This window comes from Symphodus melops, assembly GCF_947650265.1.
Source record: "Symphodus melops genome assembly, chromosome: 13".
NCBI lineage: Eukaryota > Metazoa > Chordata > Actinopteri > Labriformes > Labridae > Symphodus > Symphodus melops.
In genome coordinates, this window is record NC_136703.1 from 8,547,765 (window position 1) to 8,574,366 (window position 26,602).

General features: G+C 37.1%; 3 protein-coding genes across 7 annotated transcripts; all 3 read right to left on the reverse strand.

The window, feature by feature from the left end:
* Nucleotides 1-825: 825 nt before the first annotated feature.
* LOC306834231 (taste receptor type 1 member 1-like) lies at nt 826-6,598 on the reverse strand (the record flags this gene model as incomplete). Its single annotated transcript, XM_079360067.1, has 6 exons — nt 826-1,751; nt 2,533-2,653; nt 3,089-3,295; nt 3,557-4,282; nt 4,419-4,734; nt 6,372-6,598. 6 exons carry the CDS (start codon nt 6,596-6,598, stop codon nt 826-828), a joined length of 2,523 nt encoding a protein of 840 aa, XP_079216193.1.
* Nucleotides 6,599-9,943: 3,345 nt separating this feature from the next.
* On the reverse strand, nt 9,944-14,727 carry LOC306834232 (taste receptor type 1 member 1-like; the record flags this gene model as incomplete). Its single annotated transcript, XM_079360068.1, has 7 exons — nt 9,944-10,872; nt 11,194-11,314; nt 11,715-11,921; nt 12,254-12,979; nt 13,122-13,428; nt 13,612-13,714; nt 14,706-14,727. The coding sequence occupies 7 exons, from the start codon at nt 14,725-14,727 to the stop codon at nt 9,944-9,946; spliced, it is 2,415 nt and encodes an 804-aa protein (XP_079216194.1).
* A 3,107-nt stretch (nt 14,728-17,834) lies between these two features.
* Nucleotides 17,835-25,838, reverse strand: rer1 (retention in endoplasmic reticulum sorting receptor 1). 5 transcript variants are annotated; one of them, XM_079358771.1, is made up of 8 exons: nt 25,159-25,234; nt 24,101-24,182; nt 22,352-22,456; nt 21,949-22,045; nt 21,473-21,551; nt 20,651-20,786; nt 19,664-19,718; nt 17,835-18,348 (listed from the first exon to the last, which is right to left on the reverse strand). In XM_079358771.1, exons 1-8 carry the CDS (start codon nt 25,206-25,208, stop codon nt 18,338-18,340), a joined length of 615 nt encoding a protein of 204 aa, XP_079214897.1. In that variant the 5' UTR covers nt 25,209-25,234; the 3' UTR covers nt 17,835-18,337. The 5 variants fall into 5 exon arrangements, with proteins under 5 accessions (XP_079214897.1, XP_079214899.1, XP_079214898.1 ...); XM_079358773.1 differs by adding an exon at nt 24,618-24,696 and having other exon boundaries at nt 17,835-19,718; nt 25,159-25,175; XM_079358772.1 differs by lacking the exon at nt 25,159-25,234 and adding an exon at nt 25,709-25,838 and having other exon boundaries at nt 17,835-19,718.
* Nucleotides 25,839-26,602: the final 764 nt, after the last annotated feature.

Consider the following 26,602-nt stretch of genomic DNA (forward strand, 5'->3'; position numbering starts at 1 on the left):
TAACATAAATCAACCGTAATGGTAACATTCTCAGGTTTACATCAAAGAGGACTTTATCACTAAAGTACATCATGTTTGTCTTCACAGTGGAGGACTTAAATAAAAGCGGAAAAAATATCAAACAAAAAAAGTTGCAGTGGTTTTCAGAAAGTCTAAAGTAGTCAAGTCCAAAGGACAAATGGATCAGCCTATCATTACTGCCCTAGAGAGCTTGAGACTGATACCAACCCAACGGAGTGATAGGAACAGATGCAAGGCATAAAGTGTATTGATAAAAACTAACTGTAAAGACCAAGAGAAGAGTTTTAGTTTATACTTTAAAGAAAATAATTGAACTCTCTGAACTGTTTATATTCTAAGAATACAGGCATTCATGGCATGGATGACAATGTATAAAGAGATCTCACAAACAAAGGGGTAAACCTGTTCAGTTAAATGACATGATAGCAGCCACAAGTGTGTTATGATAGAAAGCAATAAAGCCAGTGAAACTTATTGTGTCATAGTGCAAATTTCTGGTCAAAATGGCAGATCATATGTCACACCTAATATATTCAAACAAGTGTGCACAGTAGCATTTATTTACTACCCAAAGTACAAGCTTGATGTGGATTTAATGTTGTAGAATTGACCTTACTAATGTCAACATAATAAACAAATATGGGCTTGTGTTTGAACAGTAGTTCCAATAAATGTAAAAGAAAGACAAATGTTCAGACTACTTACTGTTTAATTCTCTTCTATCAAAGGATTAATTATAAAGTTATCAAAAGCCCTTAATAACATCTGATTCTATGCCTGTAGAAAGATGTAAACTTAAGGTAGCTACTGGCTAATTGTTTTGGTGTAGTTCTGAATGAGACCTTGGAAGTACTGCTGTGTGTTTTTGTTGGGTTGAAAAATAATGATGTAACATTTTGGGAGGAAATACCACAACAGAAAGAAATACAGACTAGAGAGTACTGCCAGGGCGTTAAGTGTTTGGATGTACTTGCCTTGATAAAGTATGTGTACGGTGGCAAAGATGATCCAGGTAAGGATTAACAGGAGTAAGCAGAAGGTTATTGCTTTGGCCTCATTGTAATTTTTTGGGAGGTCTTTCCCCATGTAGGAGAAAGTGAAGCACAAAAAGCACAAAAATGCAAGAAAAATTGCAGACCCGGAGAATGCTTCAAATTTAGTTTCACATGTAAGTATGATTTGTTCTTGGGACCAAACTGTTTCATTATAGGGCTTAGGGGTGGCAGACAAATTGGCAATGATGAGTAAGAATGCCTGAGTAACAAATGCCACTGTGATTATCAGCCACTGTCCATGATACTTTATCCACCAACTATAGAGCTTTGGGAACTTGGCGGCCATCTTGAAAATGCAAACAATTTGAAAGGAGCGCACAACGAAACATGCCAAACAAACAGTGTAGAATAAGATGAATGGCAACGACCTTATAATACAGGAGGAAATTGTTGGCATACCAAAGTAAAAGAACACACTTAGACTACACAGACTGAGGCAGCCTAAAATGAGGAAGCACATTGTTCCCCCAGCAGATCTGACTACAGGAGTGTTGTAGTTGATGGCAAAGAGAACAAACATGGCAAGTGAGAGAACCACCAAGGCAGAGGATCCAGCCATGATCAGTGTAGCTCCAATGTCTGTGAATGGGATGTACTCCACCGTCCTCAGATTGCATGATGTACTTCCTTCTTTAGACCATTCTGTGTCTTTACAGTTGATGCACTTGTAGGGATCTTATGATTTGCATTAAAGAAAAAAAAGGTATGAAAGCAAAGGTTTATCTTAAAGAAAAAACTAACAAAGCAATGTTTACATATTCTATGTCATGTCAATTTTATTTATATTGCCTGTTTTACAAACAACAGGCCTCAAGGGGCTTTTACAATCTTTACAAGATGGAAAAAACAAATATACTCTCTCAATTCGAATAGCACTAAAATTATGCTGCAATTTGTTATGTAATTCCCACAAATGCTAAATCAATACACAGTAGCTGACAAATCCTTTGTTAAAACGAAGTTGTTCCAAAATTTGCCAGTTTGCTGTTTACATTTCTAATCTAGTCTTTAATCATGGCTGAAAAATGCAGGGTCGCTTTACACATCTCATGAAAATGCAGCTAAGTGAGATATATGTAAATAGTATTTTGTGTAAAGGGAAATTGTAATCATATTAAATACCTTACTGGTTGCATCAACCAAACTATCACTGAATCAATAAATCACTAATTACCTTTACACACCTGTTAAAATCAGCTCAATAATTTGCCCCAAGAAGTTTCAGTAAGCATCTTTTAAATTCAATTAAAATCAAAATATCACATACAATATTCACCAACAAGTCTAATCCTGTCAGTATAAATTCTATCTGAACTATCCATCCTTAATGAACAGGAAGTTCTTAGAATTACAGTTTTATCTGAAAGCCATCATTACAGTAAGCTCTGATTCCTTAGTGTTTGCCGCAGAAATGATGTTATCTAACATCAGAACATGAATGATTTAACTGTTTTACCTGTGGAGTTTATGTAAGTTCCATTTGGACAGATTTCACAAGTGAAGCAACATTTGTAGATTCCATTTTGTTTTCTCACATGTCCTATAGGACACTCTGGGGTACAGAATGAAGAAGGCACCTGTAAAAGAATGTTTTTTAACAAAATGATGTCTATATATCTCTTCAGTTGTGCTTTTTAAAAACACTTTCCCATTCACACCACCTCCACACACTGATGGTAGAGGTTGCTATGTAAAGTGTCCATTAGTAACTTATACCATTCAAACACATTCACACACTGCTGACACAGAAGAGGTAGTAATTTGAGTTCAGTGTCTTGCCCAGGGACACTTAAACATGTGACTGCAGGAGCTGGGGATGGAACCCTTCGATCTTCTGGTTGAGAGCTGACCAACTCTAACACTGAGCTACAGCTGCCTCTCAATCAATATCCATTTAAAGATTGCACTCAAACACAGCCAAATCAATACTCTCTTACATCATACACTGCCTACACTGTTAACATATGGCCTATTTCAAACACCTGAATTAGAATTGAGATAGTATAACTTACCTCTCCATTTGTTCCCCACTTAATTTTGCTGTTGTTAATGAAGACATTTACAGATGGGTGAAAATCATAAAAACCAATCTCCTCTGCATCCCCACTGTTGTTCCAAAAAACTATAGAAAAGGGTCCATAGCTTGGGTCCCCATTCGCATCGAACTTAATACTTTGGTTAAAGAGTGTGAAGTTTGACTTCTTCATCTCTGCCAGAACCTAATATGGGTAAACAAAGTTAAGGTGACAATTACATAATCATCCACAATGTAGAGAAATATGTATTCATTACTGACTGAATTCTTTTAAATGACATCTTGATGCCTCGATAATGTTTGAAAGGAGAAGAGTAAAAATGATAACATTTTAAATGTATAGGTTTAGATAAACAGAATCAAAATGTTTTATCATTGTAACTTAAATTGAACAAAAATGTACATTTACAAAAAGCCTTGATACTCAAATTACTCATGTACTTACCATATAAGGGTATACTGTAATGTTTCTATTACAGTGGTCAGCTCCACATTGCAAGGTATTGTGTAAGGCATGAGCAATTGCATGTACAGCAGAATACACAGCAAAGGAGAAAGAAGGGTCACCAGCAAGGATTTCTTCTGCACTAAGACTACTACAGTTGAAAAACTGATTACAAAACGTATTTGTTTCTGTGTTTATACAATGTGTCTGGCTTCTTGTCGAATAGATAAAATCACTGAATCCAGGTATTGACATTACTGGTTGGGACACCCCAAGTACAGTTCCAATATTTTTTATTCCTTTCTCCTTGGGGAGCCTCTTGTTCAAGGACCACCCATCGTCTGCTATCCACACTTTTTGTGTGACATTCAATTGTATCGCTGACAAAATGAGAGCTTCAGCAGCAGTTTTCGGAGCGAAAACGATGATGGCGTTGATCCTCAGTGCCTCTATCTGTTTGAATATTTGAGGGTAATTTGTATTGTAGCCGAGACTTTTGATATACGGCAGACAGATCTCAGTATCCTTGATCTTTCTGGTAAACATTTCCAGTCCATCAATACCAAAATCATTGTCACTGTGAAGAAAAGCGACCCAGTGCCAGCGGAAGTGCAGCACAATACTGACAATCACTTCTATGACATCTTTATTGGGATGAACTGTTCGTAGGAAAGATGGAAATTTAGCTTTTTCTGAAAATACAGAGCTAGATGATCCATAACTGACCTGTAAAAAAAGAGTTACAAAAAATAATGATTACTGAAATTCAATTCTGGTTAACATTTGAAAACTTTTGAAATAATCAATTTAATTTACAAATCTTTTAGTAGTTAAGTTTTGAAAGGATTTTAAAAAAATGTACCAAAGGAATGAAATCAGCCATAAAAAATGGAGCAACAGTCAGGGCCTGAGTGCTTGAAAAAGGACCGACTGCTGCTATCACTTTGGATACATCAGTATCATTTGTGTGTTGCTTTTGTGGCTCATTCCATGGTCGAACCAATCCATTGACTGAGATGAGGTTGAAAATTGCTGGAAAATCCTGTGTATGCAAACAGTCATCAAATATCTCATAGCCAAGGGATATGTTTGGTAGTAGGTTTGTTGAGTTATTAATTTCCTCTATAGTAAATCTCATCAACTGAAACCTCCGATAATTTGGCAGAAGAAAGGGTTGACTGTCGACAGAAAAAAACAGGAATGGACATTACTTAACTTTAAACTTTTTCTTTTCAGTGTTGTCAAAGTGCTTAAAACCCTCTGAAAAGGTTTGACAGTAAAATAAGTTGGACACTGGCCAGTTATTGACGTTAGATGTAAGCACCCAAACTTAATAACAATAGTAGTGAAACAGCCGATAAGCACTTTTTCTTCAAATGTCTTTCAACTCCAGTAAATATTTACCAAGATATATGGTTAGACTCACCTTGAACATTTAATAGTTTCTGGTCTGCTGTGATGAACAGGGTCAGTGACGTGATGAATATCAAAAAGTCCACCTATCAAATAATCTCCTTCCAGCTTAAACTCTGAGGCTTGGATAGTGCATTGAGTCAAAGGATAAAGAAGTGACCCTAGCAGAAAAAGCGAAGTAAGAAAATGTTGCATCTTTTTTTTTAAAACTCTTACTAGGACATGACTCTGTCGTTAAGTTATGAGACACTGGTTGACACTGGTCATTATCATTTATCAGGGAACGAAATACCAATAAATGGTTGGAAGAGAATTCACAAATCAGTATGCAAAAGCATCTTCTGCTGCACACAGTCCATGTACACAGAGTATTCAGAATGTATGAACACACAATGCCTAAACATGTAGTTATCTGTTAAAAACAATAAAGCATTGGACGAATTTAATTTTTATATCTTAACAAACATGACTAAACAGTAAGTATTAATTTAAAGTAATTTTTTTCCTAATGATTTTAACCGCTGAAAGCAGCATCTAAAGCTTGTCTTTACGTAAATGTACGGGCAAGTTGACCCTATGAACTTTAAAAAAAAAAAAAAACAGTCATTGAAGCACTTAAATCAGTACAATTTGTGCTTATTTGGTTCAAAATATGTTGTAATAGATGAAATGCTGAAACAAGTTAAAGCTATGTTGTACAATTTGGCAACCTGATAATGTGAAGTTTTTTATAATATTTACCATGTTAACAATCTTTTTTCGTTTTTTTCTTGTTAGAACCAAGCACAATTAGCTGTTCTGTTCATAACTTTTATGGACAGAATTTCTAGATGCAGCCAGGGGCCAGAGGGGGTCCAGTTTGGGACCACAGGATCTGGTCTCTGCTTTTTGCCGTTAATGTGGTCCTGCTTGCTTCATCGAACCTGGACCCCCAACGTGCACTGGGGCGGTTCGCTGCCGAGTGTGAGGCGGCTGGGATGAGGATCAGCACCTTTAAATCTGAGGCCATGGTTCTCGACCGGGAAAAGGTAGCTTGCCCTCTCCGGGTCGGTGGGGAGTCCTTGCCCCAGCTGGAGGAGTTTAAGTATCTCGGGGTCTTGTTCACGAGTGGGGGAAGGATGGAGCGTGAGATCAACAGACGGATTGGTGCGGTCGCTGTATCGGTTTGTCGTGTTGAAGAAGTAGCTAAGCCAAGAAGGAGAGGCTCTCGATTTTTACCTGTCGATCTTCGTTCCTACCCTCATCAATGATCATGATCTTTGAGTCATGACTGAAAGAACAAGATCCCGGATACAAGCGGCTGAAATGGGCTTCCTCCGTAGGGAGGCTGGTCGCATGCTCAGAGATAGGGTGAGGAGCTCGGACACCAGGGAGGAGCTCCTCCACATCGAGAGGAGTCAACTGAGGTGGCTCAGGCATCTGTTCCTGATGCCTCCCTTGGGAGGTGTTCCGAGCATGTTCCTCCGGGAGGAGGCCTCGGGGTAGACCGAGGACACGCTGGCAGGCCTGGGGTCCTGGAGGAAGTGTCTGGGGCGAGGGAAGTCTGGGCGTCTCTGCTTGCTTAGACTGCTGCACCTCCAACCCGGCCCCGGATAAGCGGTGGAAAATGGATGGATGGACATTTAGCATCATAAATCTTAATGTTTTGACTAGTGTTTTGTGATCGTAAAGTCATGTGTCTATGGACTGATGTTCCCTACTCAGAAATTAAACAAAAGGACAGGATCATTCCCTTCCAGTTTTTTCACCTCAAACAAACAAACAAACAACACATGTAGTTTTGATAATGGCCTACAGGGCCTGACTGAAGAGAAATTTATTAGTGTCTTGAATGAGTTAGATTAAAGTTAGATTTTCCCCCAAAAAGGGTTTACACAAAAAAGTCGTATATTGTTTGCTACTCAACTCAGACAAGACTGAAGTTATTGTGCTTGGCCATTAAAACCTCAATGAAACTTTTTCTAATGATATAACTGTCCTTAACGGGCTCAGCCTGCATCTAGCACCACTGTTATGGAGGAGTACTTGATCATCGTATGTTCTTTAACTCTCACATTAAACACTTTTCAAGGACAGCCTATTTTCAACTTCATAACATCTCTAAGATCCTGACCCACAATATGATGCAGAAGAAGTAGTTCACAGATTTGTTACCTCCAGGTTAGTTTTATAAAGTTTTTCTCTTTATCAGACTGTTCAACTAGTCTAAAATGCTGCAGCTTTGTGTACTGACTAGAACTAGGAAAAGGGACCACATTACTCCTGTATTGGCTCCCTATGAAATCGAGAACAGAATCTAAAATCCTTCTTCTTACTTTAAAAGCTCTAAATGGTCAGGCACCATCTTACCTTAAAAAGCTAAAAATGCCGAATTACCCGTCGAGAAGATTAAGCTCCCAGAATGCAGGCCTGCTCGTGGTACCTACAGTCTCTAAATGTACTATGGAAGGTAGAGCTTTCTGTTATCAGGCCCCTCTCCTTTAACATCATCTACCAGTCAGGATCCGGGAGGTAGACACACTCTGTACTTTAAAGAACTGACTCAAAATGTTCCTTTTTGATAACGTTTATTGTTTGGGCCAGTGCAGGTAAGGACCAGCTCCTAGTTATTCTGCAATAGTTTCAGACTGCTAGGGGCCCTGGTACTTTGATCTTCATACTTTTTCTCTCCCCCTCTCTCTCTGTGCATTGACATTTGAAAACAATAATTTCTCTTGTTGAAGGGAATGTCTCATACTTGAATTGCCCTGGCCTTTGAAAAAAAATTCTAACCCATATTCTTATCCTCGTACTGATAAATTGTGCAGGATTATGGGATAGGCTCACAGGCAAATACTCACATTTTGTTAATTCAAACTAGTATTGTTGGTTTATGCTTGAAGGCCACTTTCTCATACAAATAATCATTGCATGATTTAACATCTGACCACACGTTTGAAAAAGGGAAGCTATGTAATCACTCAACATGCAAGGGACAAATGACCACAAATCCAACATTTGAATGCAGTCAATGTCCTGGAGGAAGGGGCAAACTCATTGTTATGCTCTGTTGGAAGGAAAAAGCTTCCATCAAGCGAGACAGATATTGACTCAGTTAAAAAGGTGAAGCAGCTTTGAGCTTTTACATAGATATAATGTTTAAATGAAATCACCCCTTTCTGCCATAACAATCTTAAAATAAGATAAATGTGTAATATATCTCCTACAAACAGATCATTTCTTTTCATTTTAATTTGGTGACTTTCATTGACAAAATTTTGTTTTCACTGTAATAATGCATGCAACTTTTTGCATGGCAGGGAAAGTGAGTGTTGTCAGATGGGGCCCCTGTTAGGGAGGTTTCCTGCTGTCATTGCAAAATGTGCATATTTGGTTCTCTGCTTTGGTTTAAGACCCTACTGGTCTGGGACACCAAGCAGTTGCTTGCTTTGCCTGTTGACAAGCAGCCCCTCTGATTGTGATAGGCTAAGAGCATACTAAATGTCATACTTTGGAATAATAAAGTGTTCTTTATTTGTATGAACAAATAAGTAGACCTTTTTTGTGAACAAAACATATACTTTTAATAAAACTGAAACTTTACTGTAACGTGTGATATACTCTCTAGCTTCTTTCTTTACATGTTGTGTCACTTTTATATAAATCCCCTTCGATGTAAGCAAAAAAAACCCCTTAAACATAAAAAATTCCAAAAATAATAGAAATAAACTTTGTTAGATTTCTTTATTTCTGTTTAAAATATAGATAAAAGTTCATACCTGAGTAGATCAAATCTCAAGGAAATGGGTTATTGAGATGCCAAGCTTCTTAACACGGTGCTCAGAACACTTTAAATAAAAGTCTGTCTCTACAATAGGGAAACATAGCCTCAATAACATGTAAGTGTAAAACTAGTTGACGAAAATAGAGAGGACAACCCTTCCCTTGGTACAGAAGTCTTAGCTCACCTGTGACCCCATCGTGTCAGTGATGAACTAAACTTCAAAGCATGTATGTTGCCATGATGCGCTATGATCAGGATTTCACACAAAACTGCACATTACAATTGATCCATATTTTTATTCAGCTGACTTAAACAATGATATCATTTGACATACCGGTAATTTACATTTTAAGTTCCCAAGGTATTCTAAACATAAAAGGGTCTAAAGACGTCTCTTTCAAGTAGGGAAAACTGCAATTATCATGAGAACATTAATTCAATAGCAAACGTAAAAGTCATCCCAACAGCTCCTTCTTCGGGAAAATTAAGTTAGCCCTGGAAGTATGTATACACTGATGACTGGTTCAGTTATGCATAATGTATGTTAGGTTTATTGAGTGTAGCGATGTTCATTCCCTTGGACGTTTGTTTATCTCTTAAATGTGACCTGCATGTATAATGCATTTATGGGCATCCAACTGCTACTTCATCTGTCATTCGCTAAGTAATTCAACAACAATAATGAGCTATTACTACTTTATTAACCACATCATTACATTACTATTCACCATATTATTGTCATATTTTTCCTTTTTTGAAAATACATTGAACACTCTGAGTAAAATAGAAGGCCAAATACCATTCATATAGTTTATGAATGACTCTACAGTCAGTGAATGAATACATAGGGAGGCAAATAAACTGTATTTGTTGTGTATTGAATACATTGTGTCTAAAAGTTACATAAAAAATTCTACAAGCACATCAAAAGCTCACAATTAAGATATCGTATGATGTTAATATTATCTTTGTTGTAGTCAATTAAACCTTTACTATATATATATATATAAAGTGTTATAATTAATTTCATGCAAATGGTTCATTTATGATATTATTATTATATTGTTTATTTGTTTATGCATTACGACAACATAATTGAATGCATTAAGATAAACAAATACATAAAGCTGTTCTTAAAAGCACACAAAAATACACATATTCAAATGTTTAACCTCTTGTAATATTTATTATGACCTGAAGTTTTGAAGCAGTTACTGACTAATTGTTTTGGTGTAGTTCTGAATGAGACCTTGGAAGTACTGCTGTGTATTTTTGTTGGGTTGAAAAATAATGATGTAACATTTTGGGAGGAAATACCACAACAGGAAGCAGTACAGACTGGAGAGAACTGCCAGGGCGTTAAGAGCGTGGATGTACTTGCCTTGGTAAAGCATGTATTCAGTAGAAAAGATGATCCAGGTGAGGATTAACAAGAGAAGACAGAAAGTTATTGCTTTGGCCTCATTGTAGTTTTTTGGGAGGTCTTTCCCCATGTAGGAGAAAATGAAGCACATGAAGCACAAAAATGCAAGTAAAATCACAGAAATAGAGGTTGCTTTGAGGTCAATGTCACAACTGAGTATGATTTTGTCCGGGTACGCAACTGTTTCATTGTATGGTATGGGGGGAGAATAGGAATAGCCGAGAACGAGTAAGAATGCCTGTGTAACAAATGCCACTGTGATAATCAGCCACTGTCCATGATACTTCATCCACCAACTGTAGAGCTTTGGAAACTTGGCAGCCATTTTGAAAATGCAAATAATTTGAAAGGAGCGCACAAAAAAAGACGCCAAACAACCCGTGTAGAACAAAAGAAATGGCAAGAACCTTAAAAGACAAGAAGAAGTTGTTGGCTTACCAAAGTAAAAGAACACACTTAGACTACACAGACTGAGGCAGCCTAAAATGAGGAGGCACATTGGTCCCCCAGCAGATCTGACTACAGGAGTGTTGTAGTTGATGGCAAAGAGAACAGATACGGCAAGTGAGAGAGCCACCAAGGCCACAGCCCCAAACATGATCAGTATAGCTCCGCTGTCTGTGAATGGGATGTACTCAACCGAACGCAGATCGCATGATGTACTTCCTTTTTCAGACCACTCTGTGTATTTACAATTGATGCATTTGTAGGGATCCTCTGTTTGACACAAAGAAGGAAGGTTATGGGTTAATTGAAAAAACAAAACCAAAAAAAACATCAGAGGTTGACAGTTTCAGTAAATTATCTTATTGGTTATTTTCTATGGGTTTTGTTAGCTTTTTTATAGTAATACTCAACTGGATATATTTTCACAAGAAGACAATATTGAATAATGACAGACCCTGCGATGTACAAGATGTGTCATATTTTACATATCAATAGTATTATAGTGCTAAGAGTTCATTGTTTAGTACAGCTCCACCAAATGTTGAAAGAACACTTTTGACATTTTCTTCTTCTTTGTCATTAATAATTTACCTGTGATGTTGATATAAGTTCCTTTTTCACATATTTCACAGTTGAAACAGCATTTGTAGATTCCATTTTGTATTTTAGCATATCCAGCAGCACATTCTGGGGAACACAGTGCAGAAGGCACCTGAACAAAAAAAAAATATTTAAGCATCGAAGTTACCAAAAACACAATCCTTTGAAAGATTCATTCCCTAAAAGAGAAATGACATTTACAAAAGCAACGATACAGCTTTTATTTTTCCCAAAAGGATTCATGAAATGTGTTTGTATTTCTTATATGATTTTTATTTTATTCACATGCTTGTCAGTGTAACAGTGTGTGTATTCATGACCTTAACAAAATCCTTTATTTTCTTGGGTTAGGGTTGCTTGTTTCACAATGCAAGCACAATAAGTGCAATCAAAAAAGTAAACTCCTTGAACGTGTATTTGTCCAATAGAGCCAATTCTGTTTCACAATAATTAAAATGTGCTGTATACTTAAAGAACTGCATTTCACCATAGAGTTAATAAAGACAACTTACTTCTCCATGTGTGTACCACTCAATTTTACTGTTATTGATGAAGAAATGTATCGGTGTTTGAAATTTGTAAAAGCCGATCTCCTCTGCATCACCACTGCTATTCCAGAAGACTATGGAATAGGATCCAAACTTGGGGTCACCGAAATCATTAAACTCGATACTTTGGTTCGAAAGTGTAAACTTCAGCTTCTTCATCGCTGCAAGGACCTGATAAATGTAGAACCAAATTTAAATCATTGACATGCGTTCATAAAGGAATTATGACAATTGCTGTGTTGGATATAGAGGAGGATTTGTAGTGTAAATTCCTGCAGGTATAAAGAAGTGATAAAGTAGTCCTTCTTGTTTCTTTCCTCCAGAGATTTATTGCACTTACTAATTAAAAGTTGAATATGCTTTGTTATAAATAATACAGCTGTGATGAAAAAAACAAATTCGTCCAATATTTGAAACAACTAAGACGGGTGTCTACAGTTTATGCTATATGAAATTAAACATGTTTTTTTCTTTTTTAATTTACCAATAATGTATATACTTGCCATGTATGGGTACACTGTAGTATTGCGATTACAACTGTTGGATCCACATTGCAAGGCATCATGTAATGCATGTGCAATGGCATACACAGCAGAATACACAGGAAAGGAGTAAGATGAGTCCGCAGAAATAATCGTCTCTGCACTGAGGCCACTGCAGTTGCAAACCTGATTACAAAAAGTGCTTTTTTCTGTGTTGTCACAATGAGTCTTGCTTTTGGTAGAATATATATAATCACTGAATCCAGGTATCGACTCTACTGGCTGAGAAATTCCAAGTACAGTTCCAATATTTTGTATTCCTTCCTCCTTAGGAAGTCGCTTGTTCAAGGACCAAGTGTCACCTGCTATCCACACCTTGTTTGTGACATTCAGTTTTATAGCTGACGTAATAAGATCTTCAGCAGTCATTTTTGGAACATGAACAATAATGATGGATATCCTCTGTTCCTCTATCTGTTTGAACATTTTTAAGTAATTTGTTTTGTAGTTGATGCTTTTGGTAAATGCCAGACAGATGTCAGTATCCTTGATCCGCTTTATGAACTTTTCCTGTCCATCAATGCCATAGTCATCATCAGAGTTAAGAAAAGCAACCCAGCGCCAGTTGAAATGTTGTATGATGTTAACAATCACTTCTATGACAACTTCATTGGAAAATACTGTTCTTAGGAACGAGGGAAATTTTGCCTTTTCTGAAAAGATAGAGCTAGCAGCTCCATAACTGACCTGTTTGAAGGGTAAAAGAGAGAATGCATCAATTCTTGTCAGGGTATACCCTGTTTCATATAACATTTTTTAATACCTCATATGAATTCACAGATTTCATTTCTCCGAAAAATTGTGCAAACACTGTAGATAGCAAACTTACCAAAGGAATGAGATCCACCATGAAAAGTGGGGCTACAGTTGTGGTGTCAGTGCTGGAAAAAGGGCCGACTACTGCCAAGATTTTTGGTACTTTGGACAGATTTTTGATTGGTTCGCTCCAAGGTTGAATCAAGCCATTAACTGAGAGGAGTTTGAAGAGTCCTGGGAAGTTGAGTGTATTTGAGCAGTGGTCAAATATGTCATAGCCAAGAGACACATTTGGCAGTAGGTTGGTTGAATTATTGATTTCCTCAATAGAGAATCTCATCACCTGAAACCTCCGATAACTTGAAGGATTTAAGCTTTCTCTGTGGAAAGAGATAGGACAGCTAAAAAAGGCTTCAGACCTCCACGAAGATCAAATGCTATACAGCAGCTCTAAGGTGAATCAATTCTATAGATTGAGACATTTAGCTTTTACATGTTGCACAGATGTACATGATCTTTTTATATTAAGAATATGTCGATAGCTTCAAACATATGAGACTCACCTGGAACATTCGATTGCTTCAGCTCTGTCTTGGTAAGCAGGGACGATGACATCATGAATATTAAAAATACCACCAATCACATAATCTCCTTCCAGTTTAAACTCTGAAGCATGGACAGTGCATTGTGGAAAAGCATGTAGAAGAAGTTTAAGAACACATGAAAAAGTAAGAACATGCATCATTGTTGTAATTTCCAGTCTGATGTGAATTCCAATGGCACCTCTACCCTTAATAAGCAATGACAATGCTTGAAATGGAAAAGCCACAATGTTCATTTACATGCACTTTGGAATGCATGGCTTCAGATGCCATACATACTTGTGGTTGTGGAGAATACACAAATCAGTATGTAAAACACATCAAGATGCCCCCTCTACGATGACCCTAAATTGAGTTTATACATTATAATAAGCAAGTTATGGTGAGCCTAATTTAGGAATCTAGAAACTATGGGGGGAGGGATTTCAATGAATCTGTAGGTGGATTAAATTGGCTGCAAAGGTTGAGAAAACACCACTTACAGAAAACCTCCTGTTCCATGATAACACCTGTTTAGGCCTCCCTAACCAAAATAATCAAAGCAAGGCTCAAAACATGAAGACTAAAAACACAAGAATACTACAAAGAGTGAAAGGTTGTACTTTATGTGCAAAATCCCCCCCCCCCCCAAAATAATCAAAAGATAAATAATCCCAAGATAACAAAAGGGACTGGATACCCCCGGACCAAAAGAGGAACTAAAGAGGAATGGACTGTCACTCTCAGCATCTTACACTAAAACAGCTTCAGGAGTAAACTAACCTAAGAAAAAACAGAAGACAAAAAAAAAAGGACCAGCTACCACAGGCCAAATGTGGGACAAGAATTATGGATGTTCTAGTATGATTTTATATGAGTCTAATGGGTTTGAATATTGTACGTTACTTGAGCTTCTAACAAAAGGTAATTTTCTGTCACTGTGTGACAATTTGAATCTTTAAGTCTTAAAATAGAGAAAGATAACATAAAAATACTTTGCTGACATGTAGAGAAAACTTCTAGCAGCCTGTTGCAACACAGACCAAATTGTTGATTTTCAACATTCCCAGTCCCACCTCTGACGAGGCAAATAGCCATTCATAGTTTAGATAGAACTCATAGTTTTGGGGTAGCACTCAAGGTGGCCAATAAAATATCAAGCCGGCAAGGGGTGGCCCATGCTATCCCTCTGGACACGCCCCTGATCCATAGCTCCTGCAAGTGTTCTGTTGAAGTTGATGATTATCCATGGGGTGTATTAAATCTGAGGGGTTTTTGATACCATGGGCTTTAAAGACTTTTTATGTGAAAGTGAATTAAGCTTTTTTGATTTATATATCATAGCTGAAATCTAAACATTGTCATATCAAAATAATAATGGGAGTATTATTTTAACTACAGGTAAGAGATTGGAGAAATAACAGAAACATTAATGCCGAATCCAGAATATTTTTTCTTCACTCCTTTTCACTAGCTCCTTGGTGATTAATATTTATCATAAAAAATGTTGTAAGAAGTAATACAAAGCTACATTTACATAAATTCATACCATACAATGGAAGAGAAAGCTTTAACATTTAATGTTCAAAAGGGGTTGGATTTCAACACATTACTGTGTTACAAGTTCACATGGGTTCACAAGCAAATGCACTCAAATGAATGAATAAATGAATTCAACCATGTATGTTTGGTTTATGCTAAACTGTATTATCCTCTTACAAATAAGATTTGCATGGCTCAAGCTTTGGTCAGACAGATAATTTGAAAAGGGATCATTTGCAATCCTGTGGATGAAACTGATGGATGAATTGAGCATGACATGGTCTCCCACCAGAGTTTGAATCCTAGGAATCTCCTGAGGGAAGGATGAAACTTTTATTCTGTTTGCCACTAAAGAAAGACCTCACCTACAGGATAGATGGGTTATGGGGTGATTCGTAGTCAATAAAAAGTGTTAATAAAAACTTTTATGAAGTGATGAGATGTGAGTGAATGATTTGTAGTGTTTTCCAATTTAACATCTAAGCAATGACTTACTAATCAGTAGTGTATCTGGTAATGTGACAATTGATGACATCCACAAAGGAAGATAAATACCAAAACATAACAATTCAAATGAATTAAATTATAAGCAGCTCATGGGTCAAATATAACAAGAACATGTTCATTCATAGTCGTCTGAATGACTGGCAAAACTGTCCGAGGGTTACCTCAACTCTCACCCAATGTCACCTGAGATCGACTGCTGATTGATTTGAAGATTTCACTGAGTAATTACTTGGAATTTAGAACTTGGAATTATTCAGAAATAAGTGTCATCTTGATCACTTCTTAATAAACTGCTTTTAAAACAGACTGGTTTATATGTTCATGTCCAACATTTTAAAGATATTTAAGACACATTTGATTTTTAATCTCACAGTATCGCTGACTTTTGGTTTATAAGTTACACTTCACTTATCTCAAATATCAAACAGTTTATTCAAATTCAAATTTGTTTCTCTTATTTTTTGTTATGTTTTAAAAATGCGATACAAATCCAACATTTTTATATTGTTATCATATCACTGCATAGTGCATCTTGGATCTAGGGCAAGTCAGTTGAAATATTTGAAGGATGCTCTTCTACAATTCAAGAAAAGTATTCAAAAAAACATTGGGAATGCATTTGAAGCAGCCTTCGTTTGTTAACCCATGGGTAGCAAGTTCAATTCAAAATAAACATCAGTTATAATATCTATACAATTACTACTCTATTTACCTGGTTTCTGTTGTTCACAGTTGTAAAACTAACATATTTAATTAAATACTGTTTTATATGTTCAAACCAAGTCGAATTTTGAGCATGCTAATCTCTTGCTGTACTGAAATGTCTTGTTTTTTATCATCTTTTGCTCGTGAAAAAAAAATCCTCATTGTGGACAAATAGAGTTTTTGTCTACAAATTCTTATTTTTCTGTCATATCAAAATGTGCCCACATAGAGGAGCCTATAGACAACATCCTGGTGAAGTGGTGCCTTCATGTGGTGACACTGGTGTACTTGTAACTTCACATTTTCAAGGAATCTACCAATCAATCCATTGGTTATTAAATGACTCCTTCCATCAGATAACTGAAGAGTTTCACTTCATTTAAAGCATGTGCAGTTACACAGTTTCAGGTGGCTGTTAAACAAAAAATACTGTACTATTAAATTCCTTTTTATTGGTTTAGCACATTTCATACAGGCGTTGAATTGGACAGTAAAACAAAGACCGATTGGTCCTTTAATGGTGCTGAACATGCGTACAGTGAAGAACATTCTCTGAATCATTTGAGAGTTTCACATCTGAACAGTCTGCATTTTCTGGGGTGTTCAACATGACAAAGTTCTGGGTCGACTGCTATTCAATCTCTAAATTCCCCGTCTTGGCACTGTCAAATACACTTGCTGGATACACCTCAGAAATTAACCTCTGAGTGTCTCAGGATACAAGTTAAACTAAAATCCTAATCATAATGACAAAGTCAAGAGGTTGTATCCATGTTATCGCAATATGCTCCTAAGCACACTTTAAATGTCAGGACCCACTGTGTTATCATTGTGCCAATCTTAACACTCACAATGACTTCAAAGGTTTTATAGAAAAGCACTTCCTGGACATTTTCTTTTGAAATCCTGATAACACAAGTTCTATTTGGACAGATTTCCAAATTGATGCAGCAGCTGTATTTTTTTGCACACGGACACAAGACATTCTGGGGAAACGTGACAATGGTACAACAATGTTGGTAGAAGTCAGCTGAATTACAAAAGAATACCCTAAGGGGGGAGAGACATGAAGTAGCAGTAATAAGTGCCCATCAACTTTAAAAAGTTATAAAAAGGGTTGTTAATATGTGGCGAACATGCACATGGTAGAAATCTAATAAATGTTTACACATGACGGTGATGAATGATTAGTCCACAGTGACAACCTTGACTAGTCAAATCATTTAGTTCATGAGAATGTAAAACCAACATTAGCAAGAGGATTGTGTTGAAAAAGAACACTTTTGCATGTGATTCTTGCATTTTCACCGTATGACTGGGGGAAGTTTGAATGTTAATTTCCAGAAGTAGACGTGATGGCATGTCGGCCCCCTGATCAAATCTGTTATCAATTGTTCTTAAAATATTCACCATTAATGGTTAAAACAAATCATAAAGCTGAGACATATGCATACTTTCAGAAGGGATACAGCCTCTTTAATAGCATTTGGAGTGAAAAATTACACTTAAGTTATTAAAATCAAGTTTTTGTTTATAACTTCAACACAAGAAAACAATAACATGCAGTCCATGAGAAACATGTTTAATTGATCAAATCAAGAAACCAATTTTATCAATTCTGCTTCATTCATTTCAATTGAGATGGTTTTAAACAGTATGGTGGTTGGAAGAAAAAAAACTAAAATAAAAATAATCTCAAAAATTTGTCATAGTTTAAAATATATATATACACAAATCCTCCAGACAATCCTTTGTAACACAAACTTTGTACAGAAAATGTTTTGATCCCTTACAACAGTGCTGATCAAAGTTTATGATGACAGAAAATCCCCAGCATTCCGATAAAAAAAAAAATGAAGACAATTTTTTTCAACAGGAATAGAAAAAAAAAAAAAAAGTGATCGCCACCCACTTCATCCATTTCTTACAATAAAAGCTTTCAATCTCTGTTTTCTTATGTTTCTTCTGAAAAAGAAAGAGAACAAAAGTTTGCTTGGAATGACTATATATTTCCATGTTTTTTTTAAGTATACACAGATTAAGGACTACAATAGCTAGTCTACACAAATCAAAAAGACCCCAGCCTTTGAAACAAAGATGGAGAAATGTTTCAAAGAGGAAAGGGCACTATGAAATTGCTCGTTCTTAGATTAGACCTTGTTAAAAATTGGACTCTAATACTTGTTTGCTCTTTGAACACAGTGCATGTTTAAATATCAGAGGTAAAGTTTGTAAATTGACTCGTCACTGGGGGCTGAATGTCCCCCTAAAAATTATTACGAAATTTGGTTCAATGGGGTGGCCAAGCACAAAGTATCCCAAATGTTAAAGTCGAACTAGGCGCAGAAGAGGAAAACGGACTGTGACAAAGACTGAACTGATTGGGTTAGTGTCACTCACTGTGAATGATGCATTCAATGAAGGGTTGGGTGGCTAAAATTTGACATTGACCATCATCTGAATGCTTGTTTTCAGATGCAGAGAGACAGATTGCATTCAGAAATAACCATAACCCCAAAATAAACATCTGGGATGACTTTGTATTTTAACTGATGAATGCTGTATGCCCGTCTCGAATGCATTTTCAAGTGAAGAGTGTCTGAATTTCCAATCTATCTATAGTTAGTACAGAGGTAATTTCCTTCAGATTTCATCTTAAATATCTAATTATGTTATCTTCTATCCACACTACTGACTGACTTTCAACGTGTAATGTGTTACAAATAAGTCGGTACCAATATATTAATCAAAAGTTGGCAAATTTATTTCACTTCAGAGAAGGAATTATACTAGAATCCCCATCACTGAAAAAGAGAGAAAAAATAATAATATCACAAATTCCACTGCATTTTTTTGAGAGTGGTTCCTTCTTGATGACTATATACTTACCCCTCGGGGCTAAAAAAGGTCGAAAGGCAGCACAGATTCTCACCTACTACTGAACAAACGCAGACCAATCCTATAATTAGGATTTTGGTCCTAAAAAAAAAAAATCCTATCCCTTTGACAGAAAAGGCAAAATCCCCCAAACCACTTGATCTGTGCTGCTCATATCCTTATCCAACACTTTGAACCATGGATCAAAACTTATTTTGTTTTTTTCATGTAATGTTTTAATGTTACTGTCCCTCTTACAAAAAAAAAAAAAAAAAAAAGAATATAAATCTCTAAACTGTGTCACTCCCCATTGGCTGTGACAGATACATTTTAAATGAGAAGGAGGGGAAGGGTAAGTGGGAGTTTTTTTAGCTAGCAAACGGTTTCCCTGTGTCTTCCTTGCCTTTGTATGTCCTCTTTCCATGTGTGAATGGCAGGTACCTGTACTTCACCATGTGCTAGAACAGATTGAGAAGGAAAAGAGGGAAAAGAATTAGTAAGATATTTCTGGGGTTTGCTTTAACATTTCTAAACAAAGCATCATTCATTTTATCCTACAGGTAGCTTAAAAGTAAATAAATCACTGTTCTGTTGTTCAAGGCAATATAATGTAGTCAAATAAAATAGCTGCAAACAAATCAGCTTATTGGATGTTGAGGTGACACACGTGATTGTATTGTGTCTACTCTAATGTGTTCCTCATCAAGAACAAAAGTGATGACGTATTTTTGAAGGCCAACCTGGAAGTAGCATCGCAATGTCTTTTAATGAGAATTCACCTATGGGAGTTTTGCATTGGATTTTGGATCACTGCAGAAAATAAGCTCTGTGGCAAACGCACGTTTCTGATGTGTAGACGTTTGTTTCAACTGGATAATCTTTACAGATGAACGTTACTTTTATGAAATTTGAAGCGTTAAAGAAGCAGAGAGAAGTAAAAAGCTAACGTTATGCAAGCTAACGAAACTGTAGCTTAATGGGTTTTTTATTAACCTAACAAGAGGCTGTAAGGCAGACTAGTGAGAGTTCCTGGCGTGATGACAGCCACTGTAGTCTCATTTAGCCGTTTGTTAGCGACCACCGTTTTAAGGACGTGTAAAAACTTTAAAATTCACAAGTGGGGTCTTAGCTAACGAAGTTTATCTTGCTTAACTAAACTTAAACATTTCTTAAGCTTGTGTTAACACAGACCTCATTTCAGGCATCTATCCACAAACCCATTGCCTTTTAGAGATTAGAACCCATGGCACTAAAATGCTAACTCACTTCCAGGTTTTAGGACTCATTCCTGTGGCACTCCATATCCCTTATAATTAACTGCAGAGTTTGTATTACATTATGGCTGTTAATGTAAATGGATGCTCTACAGGTCACTTCTTTCACTGTTTACCTTGATCTGCCGCTTCATGGTGATGCAGAAGAGCATGATGAAGTACATTACAAGTATAGGCCAGAACACTGGCACGTTGAAGGCATCGAAAAATGTGCAAATCATGGCGATGACGATGCCTTTTGTTGCTGAATGCCTGTTGAGTAAAGGAACATTGCAAACATTTTTATCACATTGGTGACAACACCCTCCACTCCAACCTGCTGTCACGAATGAAATGCATCATGCGTGTCCTCACACCAAGTTCAGAACGCTTTAAGGTCATTTCACACCTCAGCTTTGACTAACGTGGCAAGATTCTGGGAATTTTCAAAGTTGAAAACTTCCCATGGGAATTAACAAAACTGAGGGTTGGCTTTGAGCAGGGAACTTAAATATAATTAGGGAAATTGTATGTTAGCTCAATTTGACTAAAACAACCAGATTTCATGCAAATACACTTAAATATGCTATTCCTCAATCACATGCACATAGCATACTGCTTACTGCAGGGCTACTGAGGCCACGCCCCCTAAATGCACTGTGCACTCCTCCATCACACACACAGATGTTTTCAAGAACCCTGGACCACACTTTGAGCACAGAGCACAAAACTATTAAAACTATATTTTAGCCCGTGTACTACATAAAAATGTGGTGTTAAGTGATGGAACAAAATGTTCATTTGGGATCTTAACTAAAAGGCAGATCTAAGGCTGACAAGAAGAGATTAAGTTACGAAGATGAGGATGAGGATCTCTCTTTATTTTAGCTCCATTTCTACCTCCTTTCACAAATACTCTCTTTAGTTCAACTCCATCTGCATACGGTCATCTGACTCACCAGAATTTGAATTCAGGCAACCTCCTGATAAAAGGGCGGAACTCCTCATTCTGCTTGGTGGGAAGGGATGGGCCCTCATCTGCATGAGATTTAAAAGATGAAGAAGTTAAATAAAGAAGGAAAACCTTCAACCTTCACTTAAAAACATCAGAAGCAAAACATTAGTAACAATTCAGTGTGGAACATTCTATTCCCTGTTTGTAGAAGGGTGTGTTTGTGAATGTGGTTTTCCTTTCATTTCCTGTTTAAATTCAAAATCATTGTGGGATACACACTTCCACATAGACATCATAGACTTAAGTAGAAGAGAGAAAAGGAGCCTTCTTAGCAGGATGATTTGACTTCAAATTAATTACTATAGAGCATAACTTCACATCCTAATGAACCAGTAGAAAACTGGACAACTTTGAAACCACAGCCGAGAAAATAAACAACTGTGTTACAAATCCTGGATCTTTTTAATCGATTCTACTTGCCTTCGTCAAGCATCGAAGGATCCACTTTTGGCGATAGAAAAGCAATGAACAGATTGAGATGGTAGATTCCCAAAGCATATGTTACTATATACCAGCCCTGAAAAGAAACACAAAGAAAATACCATTTTAAAAGACATGTTTGTTGGGAATGAAGGAATACAGAAACAGCCACATCATTTTCATGGAGTCGTTTCCTCTTTGGATCTACGAGCTGAAAATACTGCTGAATAATGACACCGGGGGGGTGAACTCCTCTCTACTTAAGACAGTCCCCCAAATAACTGACATTTCCAGAAAGCTTAAAGGGATTTCTTTTCGAGCGACTTTGTTTAACTGTGATGGTTTACAGAGTCCTAACTCTCAGTAGAGAAGAACACATTTACTTCAATAAACACTCGATTACCTGTAGTATGTACACTCTGATCATGTAGACAGCAGCAAGTAGAACAGTGGCGACCCATCGCATCGCGTAGAATGGCGTTGACTTGTCTAGCCATGACTGATAGACCTTTAACAAAACAACAAAAATACAAACAGACCACAACGTGAGGTATTTATTGGTAAACAGAATATAACACAGTATGCCAAGTATTGGGGGGGGGGAATATATTCTAAATTAGTTTCCCCTAACCCCAACACCAGCATCATTCAAAGACAGGAAACATATACATTTGGACTGATCCAACTCCATTTGTACATTTATAGGATGCATTCTTTACCTTTTGTATCCGCACCACTGACAACTGTGAGAAAAAAGGCTCGAGGAGTACAGAGTGATCACTTACAGAGTCCAATGAGTGATCAGAGCCAGAAAACAGGAGGCAACAAAAAGGAACAGTGTGCAGCTTTTCACACATATACGAGTGTAAATGTAGTGGAATCTACTGCATATATTATACCAAGGACATAAACAGAAGACTGCAATCACTAATTTGTTCATTTTAATCAAACTACAGTTTTACAACACTCAGAAAACATCCTCAGTGTGATGTAGAGGACTTCCAATTTGCAGGGAGCCTTTACTTGTCGACTGGAAGATGGACACTGTGATAACAGAGCGAACACTCCTCTTAAAATGTTTCATGGCTAACTCATTACTTTTATTGATCCCTTAAGTCTTTACACTCTGCTTAGCAGGCAACACACACACACACAGAATTATACCCATGTATAAACAGGATCCTATGGACATGCAGTGACGGAGAGACATCAGAGTGATGGAGCTGCCCCCGGCAGGTGCTCCAGAGCTGTTGGTGGGGATTTGATGCCTTGCTTAAGTGCTCAGGAAGTGGTCTGGCATCTCTCCAACTACCAGACAAATTTCCAGATTTGGTCTGCACCGGTTCCCAACCTAAGTCCCTACAGACTGAGCTATACATTCCCCAGAGGAAAGTCTTTAGGAGAATGTGGGCTTAGACTCAGTGTTTCAGGCATACAGCAGTTACACTCCATGTTTAGGCTCTTCACTTTTACATCCTTACTTAAAAAGGTATGATATGATATAGGGCTGAACATTATTCTGCTTTACCATCGCAATTTTGACTGACCACGTGCAGTATCAGTCGAGTGACCTCAAAGATGTCATGTTGCCAGTTTGGAGTTGTTTGATGGAAATCAAAACTGCCTGTTTTCTCGTTTTTCCTGACTTATAAAAGTCTGTCTGATGTCAGCCTCAAGTGGACAGGAAACTGACCACTGTGCATGCACAATTCGTCTGTCCCCTGCATGTACAAATGCAAAGGCTACAGGCGGCACTGCCAACATCTGAGATACACTGGAGGCGTTAACTTAAAGACAGGTTTGATATGAGCGTGTTCCTTCTATCAGCAGCACATTGTCCCACTGCTGGTTAATGCTGTGGCCACATATCCAGACCTGGAACAGTGTAGAGTGGATTATGGTTGTTTACTTCTAGCAATTACACCCGCAGCTCACACGTTGTGTGAGTCACAGGCAACTCAAGACGGAGAACATTCAATCACAGGTTTAGATTTGAAATCAGACATTTAAAGAACAAAACATTGTTTAATTAAAATTTTAATTGTTGTACATAGGAGATGTTGCATTTTTCCTGGTGTCAATTTTCTGACGTCAGATGTATCCAGTATAGTTTTGCCCTAATATGATGTGACGAAGGACGAGAAGACCTTACCTGGCCAACCCGTGTGAAAAAGGCAGCAACTACAGATGGTTTCCCATGGATTGACTCCCCAACACTGTCCCCTTCTGACATTCTGACATTGAAGACAAAGTAGGAAACATGTTAATTAATACATACTGAGTATTGATGAGTGATACAGACTTCTGTCACAGTATGACGAACCATTGCAATCTTTATATGGACAGAACAAGCATCTTCATCTCTAAGGTACTGTAATTAAACGACTTTCCAGCATAAATGTTATCATTATTATGTTAATATATATGTTCCATTAATCACTTCAGCTATTACTCAGTCTCTTTGTTAGTAATTTTACTAAAACATTAAAATGTACAAGAAGTGTCATCATGACGAATTGTTGGCTGTCCTTCCAAATTTGGATTTATTCTTAAAAACAATCCACTCATCTCCAATAAATAGTCCCAACTGGGCCATTAAATATGGATTACTTATCTCAGTAATAAAATGCCAAACATATTAATGAGTTGTGCTTAAGATAAATACTTACTACATGTATAAGAGCCAGTTGTTGTGGTTTTACAATTCTAATGGGCTAAACCGGTCTGTCAGGTACCACTACATGAATGCTACATGGGGGTAGCCATAAAGATAACAAATACAGAGATAATAAAACATGTTTAAAATGTTATTCCCTATGTATTCATTTTAACAAACTATGGCAACCTTAATTATTTTTTTAACAGACTGTAGCATTTCAGAGACACAGTGAGATCCAAACCAGGTAGATCATGAATGATCATGGTAGCGTTAACTGTTTTTTCTAATTTGAAGTTCTGGTCAAGTTTCAGATAGCCTACTTGATACCTATTTCACGTAGTAATCATTTATTTAAATCAAATATTTTGCAAGTGATGTTCGTTTAAATTTCAAAAGACCTGACATCAATGTCCGTGGTTGATTCTTACGTTAGCTGATTAACTAGCTAACCGGCTCCGGCAGTTTATTAAAGCAACTTAAAAGTCGTTTTTTTTATTAAAACGGACCCCTCTAAGAAGATAATATCACTGATAAGAGTGAACATAATCAACCCAAACAGTTCGTAGTGTATCGTCTGCAATAATATTGTGAAATTACTCATGTTAGCTAACAAATTAGCCTCTCTCTAGCCATATAAACGTATCTTGCCCTTTCGCCCATATTTCCGCTTCCATGGGTAATGTAGTTTAAGTAATGCTTCAGTCAATCACCATTACCCATTATATGAACTTAAGTTAACTTCATTTCCCACAAAGCCATAGGAATGAACGTGAAAAACAGGCAAAAAATAAATGTAGTTCATGGCCCGCTTTCGCTTAACTGCATCCCAGCATAACAATAACACTCTGAACTACAAATACCAGCAAGAATAGTAATAACTTGACAACTCACATCCGGTGAATCGGTCCTGCGTTGTCAACGACTATACAGCTAGCTAGCTCGATAGCTAGTCCAATAAGGAATCAAAGTTCTATAGTAAACAGATCTGTGTCCAATGAATTATATAATCGCCAAAATGCCCATCTTTGTCTTGTTACTCGTCTTTCTACATTAGGTGTGTTTCAGTTAAAGATAAACAAACCATTGGCTGTCCTTTCTTACCTGATACGGCCGCTGTGTCACTACCCGGCTCTACCTAGCTAGCTAAACTAGCCACCTCTCGGTGTGTGAACACGTCAGTACTTCCGTGAGGGTTCGAACATGCGCCAGGCAAGATAGTTGAGCCCAGAGGAAGATGAACCTCTCAGTCTTGATAAGACCATTTGGGTCTTTAGATAATCTTGTTGCAATCCCTCTGCTCCTTTTGTATTTGATTAGCAGTAAAAAAGAGATCACTACGATAAGTTTAAATATTGTCTGGATCTATGTGACCAAACTGTCCTGTCCTTTTGCAACTAATTCCTCATACATTTTGGATTGTTGTTTTATTAGCATACATTACGTACTGACCATCCAACCTTTAAAGCCATTTGTTTTATTCTTGAATTGATTGTAATTCACTTTTAACTTGCTATATTTTAATTTTTCAATGTTTCATCTGCTCAGCGTCATACTTCATTTACCCCTAAAAAACACTCATAATAAAAAAGTAGCAAGCTTTCAAACTAGGTGTACAATTTCTAACTTGTGATTACAAATGTTTAAATGTTTATTGAACTTTTTCTTTTGTCATCCTATATCAGTCTCTAATATAATCAATGACCCTTTGATACAATTTTGTCCTCCTATAATAGTCCTCATCAATACTGTACTATCACTCCAACAACTTGCTAGGACTTCTCCCCTAGAAGCCTTTAATCATTTGTTATCTTCTTTCCATTGACTTGCATGTGTGTGATACGAGTGCAACTGGCCTACAACTCCGACTCAATGGAAACTTGCCAGTTTTTATTTTTTATCAGACTCACCACTCCTTCCTCTGACACAAGGTAGGTTCTAAAGGTACAGCAAATTAAAATGTGTCCTCCTCCAGATGCTAATGCATTACATTCTATG